The sequence below is a fragment of the Nematolebias whitei genome, chromosome 9, assembly GCF_014905685.2.
Source record: "Nematolebias whitei isolate Nwh7 chromosome 9, NemWhi1, whole genome shotgun sequence".
In the NCBI taxonomy this organism is placed as follows: domain Eukaryota; kingdom Metazoa; phylum Chordata; class Actinopteri; order Cyprinodontiformes; family Rivulidae; genus Nematolebias; species Nematolebias whitei.
This window is the reverse complement of record NC_056506.1, coordinates 38,811,316-38,835,204: the sequence shown is the minus strand read 5'-3', so window position 1 is coordinate 38,835,204 and position 23,889 is coordinate 38,811,316. Positions and strand designations below refer to the sequence as shown.

The window sequence follows — 23,889 nt, the reverse complement described above, 5'->3', positions numbered from 1 at the left end:
TTATCCAGTCGTTCAGTGAAACTGATAGCACTGTATTAGCTTTAAAACTAAATTGAGCAAAACAAATAGAAACCCACCAAAACCATTTTGCAATTGTTAACGTAGGCTTCAGTAAATTGACCTTGCACCTCATCGTAAGTTAATAAAAAACTTGTTCATTATAAATAATACTATTTTGGAGACCCAGTATAAATTAGCCTACTTGGAAAAACAGTAGTCTCACAGATGTCTGTGGAAGGTGGAAATTCAGCAGATGCATTTTGTTTCTTTCTGCTCCCTTCAAAGTTTGCCACAGTGAACTAACTCGCATGAGGACTTGGCAATTGTTTTTACACCTGATTCAACCACAGACTACCGAGCTACCACAGCTGTTTGTGTGGAGCAAAGAACTGCCATCTAGGGTGCCCAGGGGAGCAGATGCTGGGGGTTAAAGGTCTTGCTCACGGACACAGTATGAGGCAAATGAGGGTGGACTCGCATCCCTGTGGGTGTTTCACCTTTTCCACCCATATTTTGATGATGGTATAGAGATATGAACCAGTGACCTTCAAATCAGACCCACCTTCTCTACCCTCTGCATCACTACTCCCATTCAGCAGCTATATTAATACCACTATTTGTGGAAGGCATTCCTTATAACGTTATTTAAAACTGGTATTAGACGCTTTATTTTACAGGCATTTCCTAAAACTAATCCACTATTGTTGTCGTCTAATTCAGAGGTGGGCAACATTTTTTTTTCCAAAGGGCCACATCAAGAGGTTTAAAGCAGTCTAAGGGCCACATAAAGAATTGGGAAAATTAATTTTCTTTATGACATATAATTTAGAAGACATTTTTCAGGCTTTGTCTTATTAGCATAGTTAGCAAGCTTTATAAAACATGTCTTTCCATTTAAAATCTTTTAGGAACATAAGATACAGTATTCAGTATTTGATCTGAAGCTCTCAACCTTGACCTCTCCAAGTGGCTTTAAACATCTGTTAAGTTCCTGGCAAAAACCAGTGCAGACTTGTTCCTGTTTTTAGTATTCTACACTGCCTTACAATCAAGCTTTTTTTTTGTTTGTTTTTTTGGGGGGGTACTTTTCTTTTTAATTATCCTTTTAATTATCATTTTATTTTCACTTATTAAAAAACAAATAGTTTTGTATGCATCCTTTACGGTTGTCATCGTTGTCCACTGTTGTCATCACTCTTTGTTAAAATTCAGGTCTCTTGTAAATGAGTCCCAGGCTCAGTGGGATTAACCTGTATAAATAAAGGTTGAATGAAAATAAAATTATGTAAACTGACTCTTGTGACAATATATTATATATGTTAGTGGATATATGCAAAACAAAGTTATATATTTGTATTTCAAAGTTTTGAAGGTTCAGTCTCGTTCTGAAAACGATTTAAAACGTGTTTTTAAAAAGTTTTGCATGCGATGTTTAATTTCCTTAAGTCTTGTTGATAAATTGCTGGGGTGTTTTATTTTATTTTTTTATCAATCTTAAAAAAAATGATAGTTTACTTTTTAACTAAGGACATTGGGGGCCTGATTGAGATTGTCCAAGGGCCAGTTTTGGTCCTCGGGCCTTAAATTACCCACGTTACCAGATTATCTCCAGTGGTCTCCCATGGACCATGAACGCATCACTAGGCTCGCTTGTTTGAACGTCATTTGCTCGCGAGCCCGCCAAGTTCTCAAGTTTCACTCTCGCGAGATGTTAATCGGCGGCTGTCGGATCCGTGCAGCTTCCAGGAGCTCCCGGGGCTGAACCCAGGTCTGTGTCCGTGTCCCGCTCCTACAGCGGTTCAACCAGACCTCGTAACGTGTAAACTGCTACTCGACCAGCCCAATGATATCACCCTCTGAAGAATGAACCATGGGACGGCGTTACTGTGGAAACGACGGTAACCTCTTTTGTTAACCTAGCATGTTTTACGGCTCAGAACAAAATGTTATGCGGGTAATTGATTACGTGTGTGAACATTTAGGATAGTCGGGCTGGCAGCCTGATGTTTCATCTCGGTCCGGCGAGTTATTTGCGTGACACTGTCGTCTAGCTGTTGCTGATGCAACGTTTGGTAGACCTTGCTTTATGTCGGTTGCCATGACACCGCCCGGATCAGTCAAAGCCGTCAGATAATTGGCTCTATTGCTCTGTCGTAGCTGAAATACGACTTTGAACACGATAATGCTCCAGGATGGCGCAACCCAGCTCCTCTGCCTCACAGCCGGCAGCGGTGTTCCTCTTTTCACCCGGGGGGCCTCCAGGCACCAGCTGCCCTTCTCCGTCATCGGCTCTTTGAACGGCGTGCACATGTTCGGGGGAGGACAGGGAGCACTGCTGTCCTGCTGCGACACGGAAGATGGGGGGAAGGTGATGTGGAGGGTGTTCCAAGACAGCGTGATGCTCATCGCTGTAAGTGGAGGTGCAGGACACAGAGAGGAGGAGGTCCGCCTGCAGCGCCTCCTGGAGAACGTGTGGAACTGCATGGTGCTGGTGTTGGGGCAGGATGAGCTGGCAAATGTCAGGAATGTGGAGAGACTAAAGAGGGACTTGCGCTCCTGCTTCAGCCTCATCGATCATCTGCTCGAAGAGAAGCGACCAGGCATCTTTGGGGACCTTACACACTGTGCTGATTCACTGCTGCCACCGAGCCCCACTCTGCTGCAGGAGGCTGTGGATGGATTTGCCCGGGGGGCTGACAGTGAGTTTGGTTGCCTCCTTGTCTACGGGCGGATAGCTGCAGCGACTGAGAAGTGGTGGCGCCTGGTACCACAGGAAGTCATCCTGCTCTCCGCTCTGATACGAACCTTATCTGCATCTGGATCATCCTCTTGTGATTACCCAGTTTACCTTCCTCAAGGCAGCCCCACTGTTGCCTACCGCCTGCTCTGCTTCAGACTGCTCCCTGGAGCGAGTGTGTGCGTGTTGTGTGGTCCCACTCCATCCCTGCACAAAGCTGAGACTGAGCTGGTGGGTTGTTTCTGGTCACCCCTGCTGGAAACACTGAGAAACTGTCTGGATGTTGGAGAGCGCTGCATGCCGGGATCTGTCTCCCTGCGCCCTGATGTTCTGGCACTCCTCCTCATTAACCGTGAAACCCGTCGCTCAGTCTCCTGTGTGCAGACTTCCACTCATCATCCACCATCGCTCTCCAGAACCCGCTGCTGGGAGCTACTGCAGGCCTTCTATATCTTCTGCATATCACGCTACTTCACTCAAGATGACACGTTATGCACTCCCCTGGAGGAGAGGGCCCAGAGAGGCAAAACAGAGGACTTCCTGCTTGGATTCTCCCACCAGCCTCAACAGTGCTATCTAGTTACAGAAGAATGCAAAAGCTTTGGACTTCAGACGCCGCAGCACCAGCTGTTTCTGCTTATGTCACCATCTGCGCCCACTTTTGCTCTACGCGCAATAGCTGCACAAACTCTCTCTCATATAGTTTCAGCCACAGGGTTTTAACGGTTGTTTGTCAAAGCGTTTCTTTTCTTTCATAAGAGGTTCAGTGTTTAACTGTAGCAACTTAATCAAAACTTTTCAGCACAAGAGAAGTTCGAATAACTTAACTTGAATTTGTGTTTTGATTTTTCTTTATTGCAGACTGCAAAGTTATACAATTGTCAAAAAAAAAATAGATTTAGGGGGTGGGGGGATCACTTTCCATTGTTTTTTTTTTGTAAAAACAATTTATTATTTTACCAATTAGAATGAATGAAATGTATTCTGTATTTTAAGGGGTAAATACCTACCTTTGTAACACTGTTTTAAAGAAATGAACACGCATTTAAATGTATTATGTGAAGTGCTTTGATTATTTTTGTTAAATGGAGATAAATTACTCTTGTATTTGTTGCTTTGAAGCTGCTTCAGTGGTAACAGATCTTGACAGACTTGTATTCTCACATGCAGAGAGGGTAACGACATTGATAATAATGACAATGAGAACCGGCTGGTAATACTTTCAGCACATCAAAACATTTGAATCGCAATCAAAAGGATATTTATGTTTGTTCTGTTGATCCGTTTCAAATAAATGTGACTTGCTACACCTTTTACATGAAGTCCACACCTGTTTTACAAACAAGAATCTGAAAACATAACCTATTATAGAAAGATGCAGACTCAGGGAATGCAGATCGCTAAATAGCTGCTGAAGAAGCTGAAATCGAGCTGTTGCTAGCCTTCTAACAAAGGCTAGCTAAATGCAAAAATAGCAAAATGCTAGCTAATTTAGACAAAAAGCTAAGTGAAAGTTAAATTTGCAAAAAGATTGTAGTAAAATCCTACCTAAAAAGTTAAAAGTTGCAACAAGGTTGCAGAATAAGGGCAAAAAGTAGTTCAATCTTTTGCTAAATGCTAAAGTAGCAAAAAGCTAAGTAGTTATAATAAAAGGCTAACCGTAGCAAAAGACTAACCAGGAGTTAAAAATAACAAAATGTTAGCCTAAAAATTTAAGTAGCATAAGATGGAAAAAAAGGTTCAAGGTTCTGTATTGTCATTCACATCACATATGGTACATGAGGTGGAACGAAATTATGTACTCAAGGTCCCAGTTACACCCAAAAATAGCAAAAATATAAAGTATAAAAAGGAACAGTATATGGATCTAAGCTATACGCTAAGATAAACGCTAAACGAACGCTAAACGATACGCTAAAAGGTCTAAGATATACGCTAAACACTAATACAGTAATGTAAAATAATACGGTATATTAAACAGCAGCCCGAACATGAGTCTGTAGTGAGCAGATGGGTACGAATACAGCAGCATAAAGGCAAGAGATCAGCAGCATGGATAATCAGCAGCACAGATAAGTCGCATGTCACCAATTAAAGTGGCATTACAGGGATTTTTTTTCCTATAGTGATGATCCTGATTAGGGATTTATGAGTACCAGCAAGTATACTGAATAAGTGTTTAAAAAGAACAAGGTGTAAACATTGAAGAGAGATGAAGATAAACTGAAGAGTGTACATGAAAGAAAAGTAACACACCTGTCTCCTGAATGAGTGGAAAGTTTTGATTTACGCAATAGCAAAGTATGCAGAAGTAGTTTGATTGCAAAAAAAAAAAAAAACCTACAGAAAACTAAAAACAAAAAAGTGTGAATGCTGAATCAGCAAAACAGAAAGTACCCCACGGGTGAAATCATCCGAGAGGATCTGCTACAACACTGAATGTGTGCTCTATGGACTCTTCTGTTAGAATTGAGTAACATCCAAGTTACTTTTTTTTTTTCTGAACCTGATTAATCATCAGTTTCTGGGACATGAGCCCAGCAGAAACTAGTCTGCTCCTCTGGAGGGGTCTCCAATCTATAGGTTCTGCAATGTCGGATCACGTGATTCGCTTTAATTGACTTAATGAGAAACAGGAACTTCTGGTTAAGGCAGGAAGACATGAAGGTGTTCATTCCAGGAGGAATGAAGCTCAGCAGCATCTGAGTCTCCACCCTGAGACAGGATAAGAAAACTAAAAGTTTATTTTATTTGAGCCAGGATTGTAATGTGGTTCTGATGAGCAGGTGGGAGGGTTGTGTTATCGCGCAGGGGGCAGGATCGAGATACTTTCACTGGAGGAACTTTGCCTTCTAAACTTTACAGGAGACAAGTTTCAGGCGCGCGGACGTTGCTTAGTTACCGCGCGCTGCTTCTGTCTTTTTATTTTTTCATTTAAAAAGCGGATTTGTTGAATCCGGTTTGGAAAAGTCCAAAGGTCCGAGTCATATAAGGAGCGTCGCGGTGCCAGCAGTCGCACAGCTTTGATTTCTCTCCTGTCATTCGGGTCGCAGCCGGTTAAATTCTCTTCAACTTGTTTTTACATCAAAGAGCCGCGTGAATAAAAATGTCAGCCACGCGCCAGCTGCTTCGCGCCAACCTCCGGCTCCTGAGCCCCGCGCGGAGCGCGCTGCTGGCGGGCGGGTCGCAGCGGTCCCCCGGCGAACAAAGTTCTCGCTTCGGCTCCCTGACTTCTCTGTCCTCCTCCTCCTCATCTTCTACCGACAGAGCCTTATCGAGTCTGAGCACCACGCGACGTGGACTTCCCAAAGAGAAAATGTCCGAGAACGGGATGATGTCCCGGGCCAAGGTGCTGACCATCGACACCATGAACCCCACCGTGAAGAAGGTGGAGTACGCCGTGCGTGGGCCCATCGTGCAGAGAGCCGTGGAGCTGGAGAGGGAGCTCAGTGAGGTGAGTGGATCCTTCAAGTCCACTGTCATTTATACTGTCCTCTTTCAGATGATTCAGTTGAGGAAACTCAAGTGTTTTCTGAAGATCAAGATCTGCTCCATCTTCCTGTTATTGATTTTAAAGCATAAAGGGTTCAAACAGTTTTCTCTTCAGTTAGTTATAAACTTGATCTTTCTTGATAAGGAAGATCAAAGTTGATACTGTGCAGTAGATCTTTGTTAGTTCTGTTTTAAAATACTTTTTTCTTTCTTTATCTCCTGCTTTTTATTAGTGCTTCACTACACCCAACATTTAATTGATGTACATAGGTTGCATTTATTGATTCTCCTAAATTAAAATGGTTTCTGTAGATTTTATTTATTTTTTAATCTCTGAACACTTGAACTCACAAGTTCAGCCTCTATCATAAAGCATGTATTTTCCAGAGTCACAAATTATCCCTGAGTTTTTTTTTTTTTTTTCTCAGAGCTCAGCTTTCACTCCGTTTAGGATGATGTGGCAGCTGCTAGTGTACCGAGTGCAGTCTGGTGTAAAAGAAAGAGAAAACTGTTCTCTCTTGAGTGCTTTGTTCAGGAAAGGATGGTTATGTGACCGGGTTCTGCAGTGTGGTCCGCAGGGACTGAAATGATAGCGGTAACTTCTTTAGCCGATGGTTCACTGGTCCCAACAATGTTATTTTCTGTTTACTCGGATCCTTGTCCCGAGCTGATCCCATTCTTTATTCAGGCCTTCATCCGGTTCATTTCTTTATTTTTCTCAAACGTACCAAGTTTCACCGGGCGTGATTGATGTCTCAGCGCACAAAAAGCAGAAGATATGATGAGTTGAAGCCAGCAGGTAAAACATGACACTGAGGGATCTGGTGCATTTTTAGTAGAGAAGTGATGCAATACTCTTAATATCTTGCAGCTGAGGATAGTCTACCGTACTTGCCGCCGTACATGTCGCACCGCCGTTTAAGTCGCATCAGTCCAAAAATGTCAAATAAAATGGAAAAAACACAAGTCGCATCTATTACGCGTCACTGCTGACCACCCGGTGTTGTGTCAAAAATCAATTTGCTGCCAAATGGCGGCTGCGGGAGCCTGCGCGGGAGGACTTTAACAAGATTAACGCTTAAAAACAATTATTTGTTTGCTCGACATTATAGAAAAGATGTGTCTCAGTTGACTTTTTTCTTAATAAATGCACTTTAACGGTCAAATCCGCTGCATTTCGCCTGGGCGGCGCAGCGAAATGCAGCTGATTTGATGTTTGCTCCAAACATGGCGAGCCAAGTGTCTCGTTAATAACCACTTTTACCTAATAATGAGACACTTTGCTTGCCATTTTGCTCGAGGGCCCTCTAACCACTGAAAATGGTAGTGTTCAATATTTTCCATGCCAGATCGAATGAAATTGTCAGATCTCAGACAAAAATTGGGTTATAAATATGGGAAAAAAAACGTACATTAGTCGCTTCGGTGTATAAGTTGCAGGACTTGCAAATTTATGCCAAAAGGTGCGACTTATACGGCGAAAAATACGGTAGCTATTTATTAGATGTTCAGTTTAGGACAGAGGAGGTTCAGCAGCTTTTCTTTCCCAAATGTCTCCAGAAGAGTTGCATTAACTTTCAGCTCTCAGTTTGTTTAGGACTTTGCAGAACTAGAACTGAGCAGCTCTTGTTCTCATTTTTAGTAGCACAAAGCTCTCTTCTGCTTTTATCTAACTTTGTTCTGGATGGTGTTGGGTTACTTTAGGAAACAGGTCATTGTGGTTTTCTTACTTTTGTCTGGGTCTTAATCACACCTGAAGGTACAGTGTGGTTCCCTACTCCTGTTACCAACACGTTGAGTTTTGTAGGGCTGAGACAGTGCAGGTGCTGTTCACAGTTCGCACAGACACTGAGCGAGTGTACGGAGAGCTCTCTGATAAAGGCTGTCATGTGCAGTTTGTTACATAGGGCTCTTTGTTTTATCTTTAATGAGCCCCCAGTTGATAATGAATGAGGATCTTTTCAGTGTGTCACCATGGTAACAGACACAAAGCGCTTTCATCTTTTTAGTTTCTATCAAATGTTATCCTAATAAAATGCAGCTTTTTTTTTTTTTTTTTTTTGTCAGCGATGGAGGACATTGAACATCTGCCCTTTTTGTGAAAATAGTTTGTTTCCAGAAGGGCCCCACGAATGGCGGGGCTCCTTCACAAAGGGGAGTTTTTTGTGTTTTTGGATGTTATTGGCTCAGCCGGAGAGACGCCTCTTAAGTGCGACCAATGACGGAGCCAACAGCCCAGGTTTCATAAGCTGAACTGTCCAAATCAAACAAACGGGCTGTTCTGATTGCTGCAGGATGTCACGGGTTTGTGAGGTTTCTCTGGTGACTTCTCTGCAGTCATGCTGTTTGTAATATCTGACGTGAGCAGCAGGTCTTTGTGCTGTGTCAGGGGTCCCAGCTGCCCCACAGATTATCTTTCAGAAATATTACGGCATTGGCCTGGAGGACAGTAACTGAATACTTTTAGTTTAGTAAGACCCTGAACTATTTTTATTACTGCTGTGTCAGCTCTTGTATCTTTTTTTTCATTTCAGTTTACACTTTATGATGCGTGTTTCTGAGGTAATGCGTGAGAACACCCAACTGTATGATAAGATGGTTTGTTCAGGTCACAACTTTGACCCAATGTTCACACAGTCTGTCCTCATCAAGGTTGTTGCACGTGCACCGAGCAGTGGTTCGTGTCCACAGTAGCTGCTCTGAACATCGAGTTGTTGTTGTAACTCGGATTGTTAAATTGTTTAAGTACTGTAGACATTCTCCGGTTCCCCAAATCTCATAATCTGCTTTCCTGAAGTATGAAAGATTATTTTGATTATATTTTCTAGCTCCCAGCTCATGTTTTTAATTCCTTTTTTCTTTCCCTCCTATTTCTTCCGAAGTCAGGCGTGTCTTTGGAAAGCAAATGAAAAAAGAAGTACAACACGAACCATTTGAACCAGTCGCTGTAATAAAAAATAAAAAAAAAGGAGTGGCGCAAAGGAGCTGTATAATATTCTCGGTTGTCTAGTTTTTATGTGAGGTTATTTCATGAGAAAGTTTTACGAAATTTAGATTAGAATAACATTCAGGAAAATGCATATAAGACAGTGAAACAAACGTGAGTGGATAGCTCTTTAATACTTTATTTGAGTGAGTCATGAGTGTGCTGTTCTTTTAGTCTCCTTGTGTTCCTTGATAGCATTTTTGTGTATTTGTGTGAAGCCATGCTGCTCAGTTGTGTTGGAGCTTCAGTTGTAGTTACTTTATATATGTAAAAATTAGGGATGCACAATATTATCTGGTATCGGCCGATATTAGCGATAAAGTTAAAAATCGGACATCGGCCATTCCATCAAAATAACTCACCGATATAAAAGTCACTGTTTTTTAATATATATTTTATAGAGTGTTGCATCATTTTCAGCCTCCTTTTTGGCATCTGCATTTGGTAGCAGGCTAAACTGAGAAAGGCCATGCCGAATAATGTATTTTAATTTCACAGCAGAGGAAGCTATGTAGTCTCTGTAAGTAGGTCTAGAAAAATATCGGTACTGGTATCGGGCATCAACCAAAAATCCAATATCGTGCATCCTTGGTAAAAATATTCTGCTCAGAAACGTTCGTTTCCACAGAACGTTTTGTACATTTCTCTTTCTGGTTGTCAGGGGATGAAGAAACCGTTCGCAGAAGTCATTAAAGCCAACATCGGTGACGCCCACGCCATGGGCCAGCAGCCGATCACTTTCTTCCGGCAGGTCAGCTTCCATGCCCCCCCCCCCCCCCAAACGTTTACTCTAAATATAGCTACATTAGTTTCCTGTTCTATTTAAAACTGATTACAGTAGTCCCTAGAAAAATTAGAGCCAGTTTGTCTTACTGCACTGTGTAAAATGCTGTTTCCCCCCCCCCATCCTTTTGCCTACCCATTGTGTTGGTTTTTAGGTGCTGGCTCTCTGCTCCTACCCTGAACTGCTGAGTGACAGCACATTCCCCGAAGATGCTAAAAGTAGAGCATGTCGCATTCTGAACTCATGTGGAGGGAACAGTATGGGTGCGTATGAATGTGATTGGTTATGATGTCAACTCAATGAGCTTTATCATACCCTGTTTGCTAATTATCACATTTATACACCAGCTGGATGCTATATCTCTGTTGATTCATTTTTTTTTATAGCTGTATTAAAGCATAATTTCTGTTTGTATTTCCCCTCAGGCTCCTATAGCCCCAGTCAAGGTATAGAATCTGTGCGTCAGGATGTGGCTCGTTACGTCGAGCGGCGGGACGGCGGTGTGCCCTGCGATCCAGACAATATTTACCTCACAACGGGCGCCAGCGACGGCATCGTGGTACAACTCTTATTCTGTCTCGTGTCTAAAATGAGTTATTCATCTCTCTCAAAATGAGATTTGTGTTTTAAACAAAATTACAATCGGAGTTTGCAAAAGTCTTGAGCAAGCTCCGTTCTTTCACACAATAAATCTTGTCCAATAACTTTAGAGAAATGACATTCTTTGGGCAAAAAGGCTGTTTTATAGTTCTTAAAATGATTTTTCAAGTAGTTTTGCAGCAGCACACAAAAGAGAACGGGGAACAAATTATGTCTTCAAAAGGCTGCTGTTAACAAAAGTTCAACTATTTTAAAATAATTGTTTGCTACGTAACAGAATAGAATTTAATTTTTTTATTTTTAAGATTTGTAGACACAACACAGGCTCATTGAGTTTAGGAGGGTTTTTTTGGGGGGGCCTTGAATAATTCCCCATGTCTGTTAAGTGGTTAAAAATAAAAGCTGTAAGTTGTCCGGTTCAAAAATTGGTCAGTAAAAAAAACTAAATCATAATAATAATAATAATGATGGATAGATTAATAAATAAAAAAATAAAGCCAGTGTCAAAAGGAAAACCTGGAGAACTATTGCCCAAACCCCCTGCTGCCCTTGGGTCAAAATAACTCCTGGAAGCCATCTCTAAAATTAAAAGTAGAACTCAACCTTCAGCTAGCAAGTTTGCACTGTACTGTAACTGTTGTGTAACATTTTAATGGTTTAGTCTTTCAGCGATGTGTCCATTTATGTTCAGCCATTAACCGGTCGATTTTTATTTTTGTTTCTGTCTTTTCTTTGTGCTGCACTCAGACCATGCTGAAGCTGTTGGTGTGCGGCGAGGGTACAATGCGTACAGGCGTTATGATCTCGATACCTCAGTATCCCCTGTATTCTGCTGCGCTGGCTGAACTCGGTGCTGTACAAATCAATTATTACCTTAATGAGGAGAAGTGCTGGAGTTTGGACATCACTGAGCTGCAGCGTGCTTTGGATGAGGCCAGACTCTACTGCAACCCCCGAGCTCTGTGCATCATCAACCCCGGAAACCCTACAGGTACGTTACTGCGATTTGTTCAAATGTACCAGCCAGGTTCACCGTTATGACGTTAGGTTGCAATTAATAATCTATATAAGTGTTTTATTAGAAACACTGGGCGGAAATACAGAGAGGAATGAACTTTACATTATACAAAAAAGATGAATTTGTTGAGACTTATATGCTTTGTTCTAGATATTCAACAATTGCAATTAAAAATTAGTTTTTTTCCTAAAAAAGTTTTTAAAATGTGGGGTTTATTCAGTAATCTAATGATTTGCATTTGATTGATTTGGAGCTGGAGCCTCTGTTTAGCTTTATTTTTATTTAAAAAGCATCAAAAGAATAAAAAAATCCAATAGTTTTACAGAACAAACGCATCCATTTTCCCTCATTTTGATCTCCTTTCTGGGATTATATTAACTTATATTAAAATTACTTTCCTGAAAAATTACACCAAGATAAGAGATGCAAAAATGATTTATCTTTTAAGATGTACTATATAATTTCTGCCACTAGATGGCAGCAGAACAGCAGCTCTCCTCAGCTACAGCTGTGTAACAGACCTTTTTCTTTTTCCCAGGCCAAGTTCAGAGCAGAGAGTGCATAGAGGATGTGATTCGATTTGCTGCTAAAGAGCGTCTCTTCCTCATGGCTGATGAGGTACCGTCTCTCATGGCATTTATTAGTTCTCTGCAGGGCTGTTCTTTAAAATCAAACCTCTACCTGCTTCAGTTCTCCCTCAGCCTCTGATTTCTGACCTTCTGTCTCACACGCACAGGTGTACCAGGATAATGTGTACGCCGAGGGTTGCCATTTTCACTCATTTAAAAAGGTTCTGTTTGAGATGGGACCAGAATACTCAGAAACTGTTGAACTGGCATCATTCCACTCCACCTCAAAGTGTTACATGGGAGAGTAAGTTTTTCACACCTGAGCAAAAATCAGATTTATGATTGCTTAAATATCTTGTTGTATTTCTGTTCACATCTTGGTCAAACTCTGACCTTCTCTCCTCTCAGGTGTGGCTTCCGTGGAGGCTACATGGAGATAATAAACATGGACGATGACGTGAAGGCACAGCTGAACAAGCTGATATCAGTCCGTCTTTGCCCTCCTGTTCCAGGACAGGCTCTAATGGACCTGGTGGTCAACCCCCCGCAGCCTGGGGAGCCTTCATATGAACGTTTTATCATGGTAGGATACAGGATTTACAAATGTTCTGTGACGTGTATTCTTTAACATATTTACATCATTATTTATTTCTAATTAAATGGCACAATGCTGTTGATTTATAAAATTTGTATTTAATGTTATTGCGCCAATTGGAAGTTTTTCTTATGAAAACACAATTTCTTGAATAGAATGTAAAATTGGACTTTCTCTTGATTCTTGAAGATGCTTTACCTCCCATCCTAAAGTCTTCTTCACTTCTGACAATGGTTCAGAACTTTCAGGTTTATTACAATCCCAGTTAAAGGATCATCTGAGTCACTGATCCACTTGAGCCATTTGGATCATTGTCACTTTTTTAAGATGTTTACGAACATGTGAGGTGGTTTTGGTCACATGTTGTAAGATGGGAATGGTTCTGAACCCGCCCGGGGAGGAGAATGAAGATTTGAGGGGATGGATAGGTGTTACCTGAGGCCTGACAGTTTCACAGTCGAGCAGACCTTACATTGTGCACACGAAACTCATCACAGGTTGATCATCTCCCAAGTTACAATGACTGAAAACATTCACACGATGGACGGGCAGGTCGGTGCCTCCTCTCCTTAGTGTGACTGTTCCAACAGTAACAAGTCTGAAACTGATTATTCATTGTGGTGAGTTTCCAGCAAACTGGTCCTCTTTGCTAATTCAGAGCCAGTGTTTGATTTTTTTTTTTTGTTTGTTTTAATCTTTATTTGTTTTGACTACTTAAGTACTGGCTCCAGCACTGAAAAACCGGTCTCTCAATCATTAACTCTTTGCTGGGTTAGAAGGATGGAGGTGGGATTGCTAACACCAGTGACCTACTGAAATCTTGGGGGCACCATGTTTAAAAAGTTCAGCTGTAAGTCTGCTTATTTTAGGTGGTAAACATTAAAGTTTCATCAGAGTTCATGCTCAGTAATCCAGGTAAAAAAATCCAGCAATGTTGAGTCGGGTCATCTGGACGGTTTCTTTTCTTCTTGTTGAGAGGTTTCATCCTTCATCCAAAGGACTTCGTCAGTCCGAGGAGCCACAACAAACTGAGTCACACAAGCAGCACACTCCCATAGTGAACCAGCCAGTTTGCTGGTGATAAGATGGTTTCCTGCCCTCTCCCCTGTCGACTCCTCCGAGGCAGCCATAGCCAAAGTGGTTCAATACATCAAAGTTCACGATGAGACGTTGGACTGATGAAGTCCTTTTGGATGAAGGACGAAACATCTCAATTAAAAGAAAACAAATCGTCCAGATGACCTGACTGAACATTGTTTGATTATTAAAGTTTCTTTTAGCAGCTCCCTTCTTCAGCGAGCAAACCTGCATCATAGATTTGTCAATTGTTTGAAGCCGTATGCCCTTCCTGCCACAACCTGGGCTCGAACCTGCAACCTCTGGATTATAAAACCGCGGCACTGACCACCGAGCTTAAGGAGTAGAATTAGCACTGGATTAACAGAAGCTCGTGTTGTTTCTTTGATTTTAGTTTTTATACCAGCACTCACCATCTGGTCAGTGCATGTCAGAGAGCTGCAGTCACAGCTTCTGTTTTCACCTGGATTTATTGACAACACTTGCAACTCCATTTATAAAAACTGTGTTTTTAGGGAACATTCCCAAACACCACTTAAGAAAACGTTGAAAAACTAGACTTCTGCTTGGAGGAGTAATGAACCGAACATGGTGGTCTGTGTTGAATCTGTGTCCTCCTGAAATCTGATGAACTTTCATCAAAAGGAGGATCACATTTGTTGCATCATTTTTGGTTGCTCTTTGTTGTTTTTATTCTTCTTATAGAATTATTTAAGGCCCAGCTCTGGTCTTTATCCATTTTAGTTTAAAACCCCTGTTTTAGAGCTAAATCAGACTTTTAATGAGAAGTGAATATCTTCAAGAAACCAGATGTCCAGGCGTCTTCTGATCAAGGATTGAATAGCCTCGGTGACTGAGAATCTCTGCATCATCTCAACATAATATTAATAATTTTAACACAGAGAATCCTGGAATTAGATTTTTTTTGTTTTAAATTCCAGTAACATTCATATTTTTTACACAGTATATTTTCTCTCACTCTTCCAGGAACGTACAGCCACGTTGAGCACCTTGGCAGAGAAGGCCAAGCTTACGGAGCAGGTTCTGAACACTGTGCAGGGCATCAGCTGCAATCCTGTGCAGGGTGCGATGTACTCCTTTCCTTCCATAACCATCCCTGAAAAGGCCATCAAAGAAGCCATGGTTAGTCCTGAATCTTCTCCTCAACTGTTCCAATTATTAAAGTTTCATTGCATTGTCGTCTTACGGTAATTAAACTGATTAGGAACAGCAAAAAATGAGAAGTAATTTTTCCCAACACACTTCAATCTACCAGTAATTCTTGTTTTTCATCATTATTCTGTGCCCTCATCAGCCGTCAGTGTACTAATGCAATCATTATTAGAGCTGCCATTAAATATCAACAATGGAAGTAGAGCTCTGAGGTAGACTGAATAATAAAACTTGTCCACGGTGCTGTGCATCCACCACACTGTTTGCTAAAGAGACACAATGATTTCCAATAGCTTGCAGTAGCCGTTCTGTCTTACAGTCGACTGCTCTCTGGGTATTTCAGTGTGGGTTGAGGAGAAGAGCCACTGAGAAACTGATTAGTGGTTCAGAGGAGAAGGTCGGAGCCACCTGACCTACTGACACCTGATCAATTCCACCGACTCTGCCCACACTCTGTTTAATACGTTCCTTTAAAACACTCCCGCGTGCAAAGAAGAAAGAGCTTAGTTATATATTTAATTACGAGCAGATTTTAAAGAGCTACTGAGAAACATACTGAGATTTATTTTTTTTACTGACATATTTCTGAGGTTAAAGTGTTTTTGATCTTTTGATCCAAACATATCTGAATGAATCTGTAGAAGTGGAGCACAAAAACGGAGGTGAAAAGGGCCGCTAAAGTGCAGAAATAAATCTTATTAACGCAGTAAGACTTCTGGGAAGTGTTGATCAGAACTATGACTAATGAACTGATTCATTTAATGTGGTAAGTGCAGCATTAAACTTTGGCTTCAAAGGGTGACTAAAGTGAGCATTTTGAGCTAAAAAAATAAAGGTCTAATTCATCAGAAAATAAATTTTATCTAAATAAAAAATGTAATCTTTGTACTAAATTAAAGTCAAACCAGTGAATAAAGTTCCAACGTTCAAATGTGGCATAAATCTGAAAAGCTCTTGAAAGCAATATTCACTTGAAAATCATTCGTACTCCCTTATTAAATAACACTAAAGTCATATGTGGATTATCAAGCTCCATTCATAGAAATGTTCTTGCTTTGTTAGGAAATGGGACAGCAGCCAGACATGTTTTACTGCATGAAGATGCTGGAAGAGACGGGAATCTGCCTCGTACCTGGAAGCGGGTTTGGTCAGAAGGATGGCACCTACCACTTTAGGTACAGGACACTTTTGTACTTTATTTATGATTGTGACATGAATTATTAATCTAATCATCATTTCAACATTAGGTGTTTTGTTTTGCTGTTTATATAAAAAAAAAAGTCAGTAAAGTTGCATAAAAAATAACGTACAAACGGGAGGACATGTCTTATGATAATGTTCTTTAAATATAATTTCTTCTAGTGTAGAAACGGACAAATCATTGAACAAAATGCGATCGTGCTTTTCTGGCTGTACAGTCTGAGTTTTCTGTAGACGGATGTGTAGAGAAGAAGAGTTGGCAACCATTCACACACTTCCAGCTCTGCTAAAATAAAGACTGACAAAAAGCAGCAAGCTTGCTGCAGTTCAAAGGTCATCAAATGTTGAACGCCTGTTCCTAACTTTTCGAAACACGTTAACCCCACCTGTTCCAAGCTCTAGTTAAATATTCTAAAATATTGCTCCTCTTCCTCTCTTCCACCCAGAATGACCATCTTGCCACCGACAGACAAGCTGAAGGTCCTGCTGAACAAAGTCCAGGAGTTCCACCAGAAGTTCACCCAGCAGTACTCTTAAAATTCTCTCTCGCAGAAGAGGGACCCGATGCCAACTCACGACAAAAAGCAAAAGCCAATAAAAGTCGATTTGTTTCCAATAAGTGCCTTTTCTGCGATGTGGTCGGACCATTTCGAGCGGTCGGCGTGGACGATGCGGACCTCCCTCGCTGTTGAGCGTCAAACCACCAAACAAAACTGGAATGAAAAGTTTTGATGCAAAAAAAAAAAAAAAGGCTTAATGTATTATCTGTGATGTTTCAATATTGTAAGGATGTATATACTCTGAAGAACCTGTTAATGTAAAACTAACAAGAAAAAGAAGCCGATGCTGCTTATAAACTTAGAACTGATTCATATCCTGCAAATGCACCCGATGAGGAGAATTCACTGAAAAAGTTACTTGCATGATATTTCTGTAAGACACGTTTGTCGGGCATTCATAAATGTACCAAGTTGTTTTACATTAACGTTTACTTTTTCATTTTAGACTAAAAAAAATACACGTTTTTTACTTTGAAACATCTTTAAAGCCATCTTTACGGCATTAGACATTTTTTATTGTTTATATAAAGTTGTCGTTTTCACAACTCTGTCATTTTAACTTAATTTTAGATGATAAATTATACTAATTGAGCAGATTATTTTGAGCATTTTTAAGTTGAATGCTGATTTATATGTTTGTCATTTCCCACCTGTTTTGTTGTAAATAGTAAAGCTGAAAGAAACTGAAAGCTGATGGGTAAATAATAATGATGGTTTCTGAATGATGGCACCTCTGCCTTTTTTGGTTAACTTTTTTCTTTTATTTAAATAAAACCAAGAAACTCTGCCCTGTTGAATGAGCGTCTGCTGTTTCAGCCTGAATAGAGCTTGTTGGAGCCTGTGGTGTAATTCTGGCAAACTCTTTATTAAAATTGCTGTAAAAATGAGATTTATTAAACACGTCATTGACTGATTTTTATCACTCTTTAAAATGTAAAACATTTTATTGGAAAAAAAATAACTCAAAAACTTAATTATTGCGCCTTCAGCATCAGTGTAAGTTATTAAAAAAAAACAATTGTTTATTCATGAATTCTGGTTGTCCCAAATAATTCTGGCCTGGCATATTTTCTACCTTTCAATGTGTACGTTTTAACTGACTAAAAAGTTTATTTCAACAGAAAATTAATAATCGTGGAAAACCGACATTACTTTGGGATTATTATCCTAAAAAATGTGAAACATTTTTCAAATTACTACTTGAATTTTCCATATGCTGATGATGCTGATATTTGTCAGAAGAAAAGCCAAATGTAGATTATGATTCTTCATGTAAAAAAAAGTTTTGTTCATGATCACCCACAAGGTGAACTGGCATGTTTGTTAGCAAAATATCTTTGTCTCATGGTGGCAAACACATAATTACTTATAACTGTCAATATTAGAGCTCTAGAACTGAAATGTGAGTCATGTCCAACTTATACTGTGGAAGAGCTGGTTTTTAACTGCCATTAAATATTGGAGTCAACTCCGTGTTGGCAAAATATCTCATCAAACACAACTGACTTTAATGGAAATCTCAAACTAGGATGCGTTTATAACCCAGTTCAAGATGGCCGCCACAATCAGCTGACCTCAGCCAACACAAAATAACTACCGTATTTTTCGGACTATAAGGCGCACTTAAAATCCTTTAATTTTCTCAAAAATTGACAGTGAGCCTTTTAATCAGGTGCACCTTATGTATTAATTCTGGTTGTGCTTACTGGCCTCGAACTGATTTTATGTGGTTATTGTGAATGAGTTGAATAAAGTTTGACTTATCTGATTGTTTTGTTTCGCTTAATGCGCCTTATCTGAAAAATACGGTAACCCAACCAATTTTACAGATGTTGAGCTGCAGCTGGTGGTAGTAACCATCAAACATAAACAAATCAAAGCTGATCATTTAAACCTTCATGACATTAAAATAAATCAAGAATAACAGACAGTGCGGACTGCACAATAAAAACAGTGTACTTGATTACATTGAAGTGAAGTGGGGTTCTGTGAAAAGCTTATAAACAGTGAATATCCTACCTGTTCTTGATAATAATTTGAACAATCTTGATTTGAGGAAATAGTTTGATTCGGACCTGAATGATGGACTAATGACTAGTCTGAGCAACAACCTTAATCTACTCATTAAAATGTCAACGTGGTTCACACAAATACTATTTTATACACTTTTATGATGCTTCATTTAAACAGTTATTCCAGGAGAAATGTATATTTCTTAAATTACCCCAGGCTGTGCTGGAAATGCTACAGCTAGCTGCTGCTGGACTGTATGTAAAACCCTAAATCTGAAAAAAACTGTGACATTGTGTAAAATGTAAACCGAGGTAGAATTAATACAAATCTTGAACCATATCTTATTCTCAATAAAACATAACAAATACAGCAATGTTTAACATAAAAATATGTACAATTTTAGGGAACAAACACAAAAAGAACTAAAGAACCGTATTTTTCTGATTATAAGGCGCATTAAGTGAAACAAGTTCATTTTGACAGATTTTTGAGCACGGTGCACCACATAAAATCAGTTCGAGGTCAGTAAGCACAACCAGTATTAATACATAAGGAGCACCAAATTATAAGGGTCACTGTTGATTTTTGAGAAAATTAAAGGATTTTAAGTGCGCCTTATAGGCTGAAAAATACTGTAAGTTTGTATTTTATGGCAGCAAAACATCTCTGAAAAGTTGAGACCGTGGCAACAAAAGTCTGCAAATGTCACAATTGTATGAGATTGGACTCAGGAAATGCAGACGGACCCAAGCAGCCTAAGTAAAAAAAACAAACAAACTGTATTTTAACAAAAACAAAGGCTAGAGGAAAAAACTGATACTGGAAGGCACAAGGAGGCTCGAGGAGCTACAGAGAGAGCTGGACGTGGTGTGTAAACACATAAATCTCCACTGAGGAGCGACTGAAGACAACAATTCAAAGGACTGGGGCTGATGGGAGAAGTGGCTGCAGCTGTGACAGGTGAAACAGGGAGTGGGTGTAGATGATCAGAGACTGGGAATAATTTACTCGGAAGCAAGGAACAAACTAAACAAAGACAAATAGAAGCTAAACACCATCAGAATAATCAAAATAAAACCCAAAACAGAAACCAAAACCTGAAAAAATGAACGCAAAAGCAGGTGGCCTGGACACGAATCAGCTTAATGCAACAAATTAAGTTAATATGGGCGACAGGTCTGTAGGAGGACTGGGTATAAAAAGAGCATTTCTGCAAAAAGCTGTCTAAAAATCCATCCATCCATTATCTTTTATCCACTTCTTCCATTTTGGGTCACGGGGGTCGCCGGTGCCCATGTCCAGCAATCATTGTGCAAGGGGCGGGGTACATCCTGGACAGGTCTCCAGTCCATCACAGGGACACATAGAGACAAACAACCATTCACTCTCACCTAGGGACAATTTAGAGTTACAATCAGCCTAACATGCATGTTTTTGGTCTGTGGGAGGAAACCGGAGCACCCGGAGAAAACCCACGCATGCACAGAGAGAACATGCAAACTCCACCCAGAAAGGCTCCTGGACCGGGGTTTGAACCAGGGACCTGCTTGCTGAGAGGCAGCAGCTCTACCAGTTGCGTCACTGTGCTGCCCTGTCTAAAAATAAATAGTAAACAAATTTTAGAATGATATCATTTAAAATAAATTTGAGAAAACCTTGAATTGTAAACAGTTCATAATAAAAAAAAAAGTTTTCAGGAATTTGGAGAAGTCCCTGAGACGAGATGGAAGTCTGATGGTAAAAAAAGAAAAGGCAATAAAATGAAAGAGTTTGGCTAAACAGACCCAGGATGGTTGAACAGAATCCTCCATCAGATGAGAAGAGGACAACACTCCAGCAGCTGCTCTCCTCACTTCCTTCATGTTCGCAGAGTGTTTTTAGAAGAAGAGATGCTTCACAGTGGGAACAATGCAACTGCTCAATGTTTTTGTGACTTGTCGCTGTCACAAAACGCTAATTCATTTTGTCCCAAGAATTGTTTTATGTCATAATTCAATAATTTGATGTGTCTACTGTGCTCCACTATGAATAAACTAAGGCTTCATGAGATTTGCAGCATTCTGGTTTTATTTACATTTTGAACGACGTCCCAACTGGGGGGGGGGTTGCGGTTTCGAAGACACAAAATAACTCGAATGTTCATCACTTTCATACTGCATGATTGTCGTTTCACAAACATCACGAGCCTCGTCCAGCCGTGTCACAGGAGCCTCCGCGTACGAGACTTGAGCCCCGTGGATGACGACTGGTCAGTGTCATTTCGGCGACAGCCACATGACAGCGCTGACGCCTGATGCACAACTGTCTCGCTGTCGCCCCGACATCCTCGCCCGGACTAATGATGACCTTTGATTCCCAAAAGATGTCAGGAGAAGAGAGGAAAACCGCAAACGCGGCCAATTAATTTTGGACGAAGAGGACTGGAACGAGCGAATGCGTCAGGCAGAGGGAAGGAATGGTGAAGGGCTCCAGGAAAGACAGAGCTCAGGATAATTAGGATTCAGAAGGCCCTTTTTGTCAAAGGTAATTAAAGCTGACAGCCACTGTGGAGTAGAGAGGAAGAGAGCAGAACCCTCCCTCTTCAAACTACAGGCCTCACTTTGAACACACACTCTGCATCATCCTCTCAGCTCCACACACACCGACCCTGCAGCAACATCCATCATTCCCACTTGGTCTGAAATTGCAGAGTAAAGCCATTAATACAGACGACAGATCAACTGTGCAGCCGATAAAAACAGTCGTGCAATCCAAAAACAACAGCTCATCATTAGAGCTGATGTTGGCAGCCATCTTTAACGTCGCTCTTTACTTTAAATAATAATGGAAATTTTCTACATGACTTGCCCAATTATCTGTTTAACCATCCGGTGACAAGCGGCTGTCCTGCTCCTCACTTTAACAATTCAGTTATCATAACAGGACTGGATTTATGAGCCGATGGGGTTTATTAAAGCAGCCGTGCACCGTGACGATGCGTCATTTTTCTCGTTTTAAAGTTGCAAAACTCAATATTTTCAAATAAGCAATAGATCAAATGACAGCTGGCAAGAGTGGCTCGTAACGAATGACTAATCTTTTTTTTTTTTGACTAATCATTATGCAGATGAATTACACAAACCCTGTTTTGTTATTTATTTTTTTTATTTCCCCTCCAGCTTCATTTGTATCCAGGAAAATTTATTGACTGAATTTAAGACTTTCACTTTTAAATCAGTGATTGCGGATATGGAGAATTATTCACACCCTTTTAAATTTTATTTTTATGAAAATGCTAATGATACAGTCGTTGATTTATGGCATTTCTGTTGTGGTCAAAATAATTCATGCCTGTTTACCCCCCCTCAGTAATCAGCCATCGTGGCTCCAACCACCTCTTGTAATTGCTAACGAGCACGTTTTCAGTCATTTTCTGATCTGTGTCACGACCTCAGAGTGTTTGTGCGCTGAATGTTGAACAGTTTTATAAATAAGCACAAATGTACACTTAAAAAATATGAATGAAATATTTAATGATAACAGGAAAAACATTAAAAAGCCTTAATAATAGTGCAATCACACTTTGAAAAGAATTCTGCGTCAGGACTTTAGACAAAACTACCATTCACGTTCTCAATGGGAAAACACGTGTAGTGCTTGGATTGTGGGTTGCAGGATGATGCTCACAGTTTTTTCAGATCTGTGGAGTCAGTGACAATAGTCATTGATTATGGCTCTTTATTGAATCAGTTATAAGATCATATTGTTTTAAATAGACCGATTTGACTCGATGGCGTTGAAGCTGCTAGAAGCTGTTCACTCTTGAGTGGATGTGTAAGTAACTTAGATGTTGGAGAGAATATGAAGCTCATTTTGAAGAAGTACTTTCACTTCATTACAAGTCAAAATACCCCACCGGCCTTTTGCACTTGTGAACACGGAGTCAACACAGCGGTATCTATTTTCACTTTCCCTGCGAAGCTGAACGGTGAATAAATTCAATTTGCATTTGAGAAAATGTAAAAAAAGGTTTGACACTTAAAGTTGTCCTGCAGCTGAACCTGGACCCTGCTGAGCCTGCGACCCGTCATCCCTCGTTCAGGGGAATAAAAAGTTTGGATTTATTCACACAGGTAACGTTACAAGTAACCGTGAACAACTTTTCTGATTTTAAATCTTTCATAGATTCCAGGAAAGCCGTTTTTATTGCTGTTTGCATGAATAATATTCTGTTATATTTGCTAATCGGAGAATGCCTGTATAGTTTCAAATAGTTTACTCACATTTATTCTTCTGTTAAGAACATTTGACAGGTTTTGGCATCACAGACATTTCACGCACACATCCACTGTCTGTTTTATCAGTAAAACGTGCTGAACGTGGATGTTGTGAACTTTTTAAATTTAAAATCAGACAAATCAACACCCACAATCAACAGTTGCATTTTCTCCAAGATCTGAGCTGCAGGGAAAACTTTGGCCTAAAGCGCAAAAGTTGCAATAATTTCCAACCACACTGGCTCACTCTTTGTTTTGGCTTGATTTAAGGAAAGACAAACATTTTATTTTATTTCATCCTTCCCTTTCGTGTGTTTGGTTGCAGTCGTCTGAATGTGAGCTTAATTCCTGTCGATTTTGGGTGAAGATTTTTCTCCTTCCTCACGAGTTCCACTTTTATCTCGAGTTTTACTGTTTTTTTTTTGTTTTTTTTTAGGAAACGTATGCTGAAAATGAAGAAAAGAGCAGGAAATATTGAATAAACTTATAAAACCAAATTGTTTTCCAGGAGAATCCCGTCTTCTTTTCTTACAATCTGTATCACAACATTCATATACATACAAAATAATTTAACATTATTTATCTGAGGAGCAGACTGCTTTGAGTTTAACTCCATCACAGAAACTCTCATCTTGAGCAAGCATGAAGGCGACAGTGGAAAGGAAAAACTCCCTCATGAGGAAGAAACCTTTAGCAGAACCAGGCTCAGGACAAGCGACCATCTGCTTTATATATATCATATAAATAATATGCATTTAAATATAAATAATATATATCATATAATTTTAAATCATATCAAAACGTTCTGATCTTTCAGGACAATCCTGCT

General features: G+C 40.1%; 2 protein-coding genes across 3 annotated transcripts; both read left to right on the top strand.

Moving 5' to 3' along the window:
• The first annotated feature begins 1,747 nt into the window (after positions 1-1,747).
• gpt (glutamic--pyruvic transaminase) lies at positions 1,748-17,285 on the top strand. Of its 2 annotated transcripts, XM_037682329.1 has the most exons (12): positions 1,748-1,898; positions 6,005-6,191; positions 9,877-9,966; positions 10,154-10,262; positions 10,425-10,558; positions 11,347-11,590; positions 12,156-12,235; positions 12,354-12,490; positions 12,595-12,769; positions 14,846-15,001; positions 16,094-16,206; positions 16,678-17,283. In XM_037682329.1, the coding sequence occupies exons 1-12, from the start codon at positions 1,864-1,866 to the stop codon at positions 16,766-16,768; spliced, it is 1,551 nt and encodes a 516-aa protein (XP_037538257.1). In that variant the 5' UTR covers positions 1,748-1,863; the 3' UTR covers positions 16,769-17,283. The 2 variants fall into 2 exon arrangements, with proteins under 2 accessions (XP_037538257.1, XP_037538256.1); XM_037682328.1 differs by lacking the exon at positions 1,748-1,898 and having other exon boundaries at positions 5,605-6,191; positions 16,678-17,285.
• On the top strand, positions 2,183-3,460 carry fuz (fuzzy planar cell polarity protein). The gene has a single exon (XM_037682330.1). The coding sequence runs from the start codon at positions 2,183-2,185 to the stop codon at positions 3,458-3,460; it is 1,278 nt and encodes a 425-aa protein (XP_037538258.1).
• Positions 17,286-23,889: the final 6,604 nt, after the last annotated feature.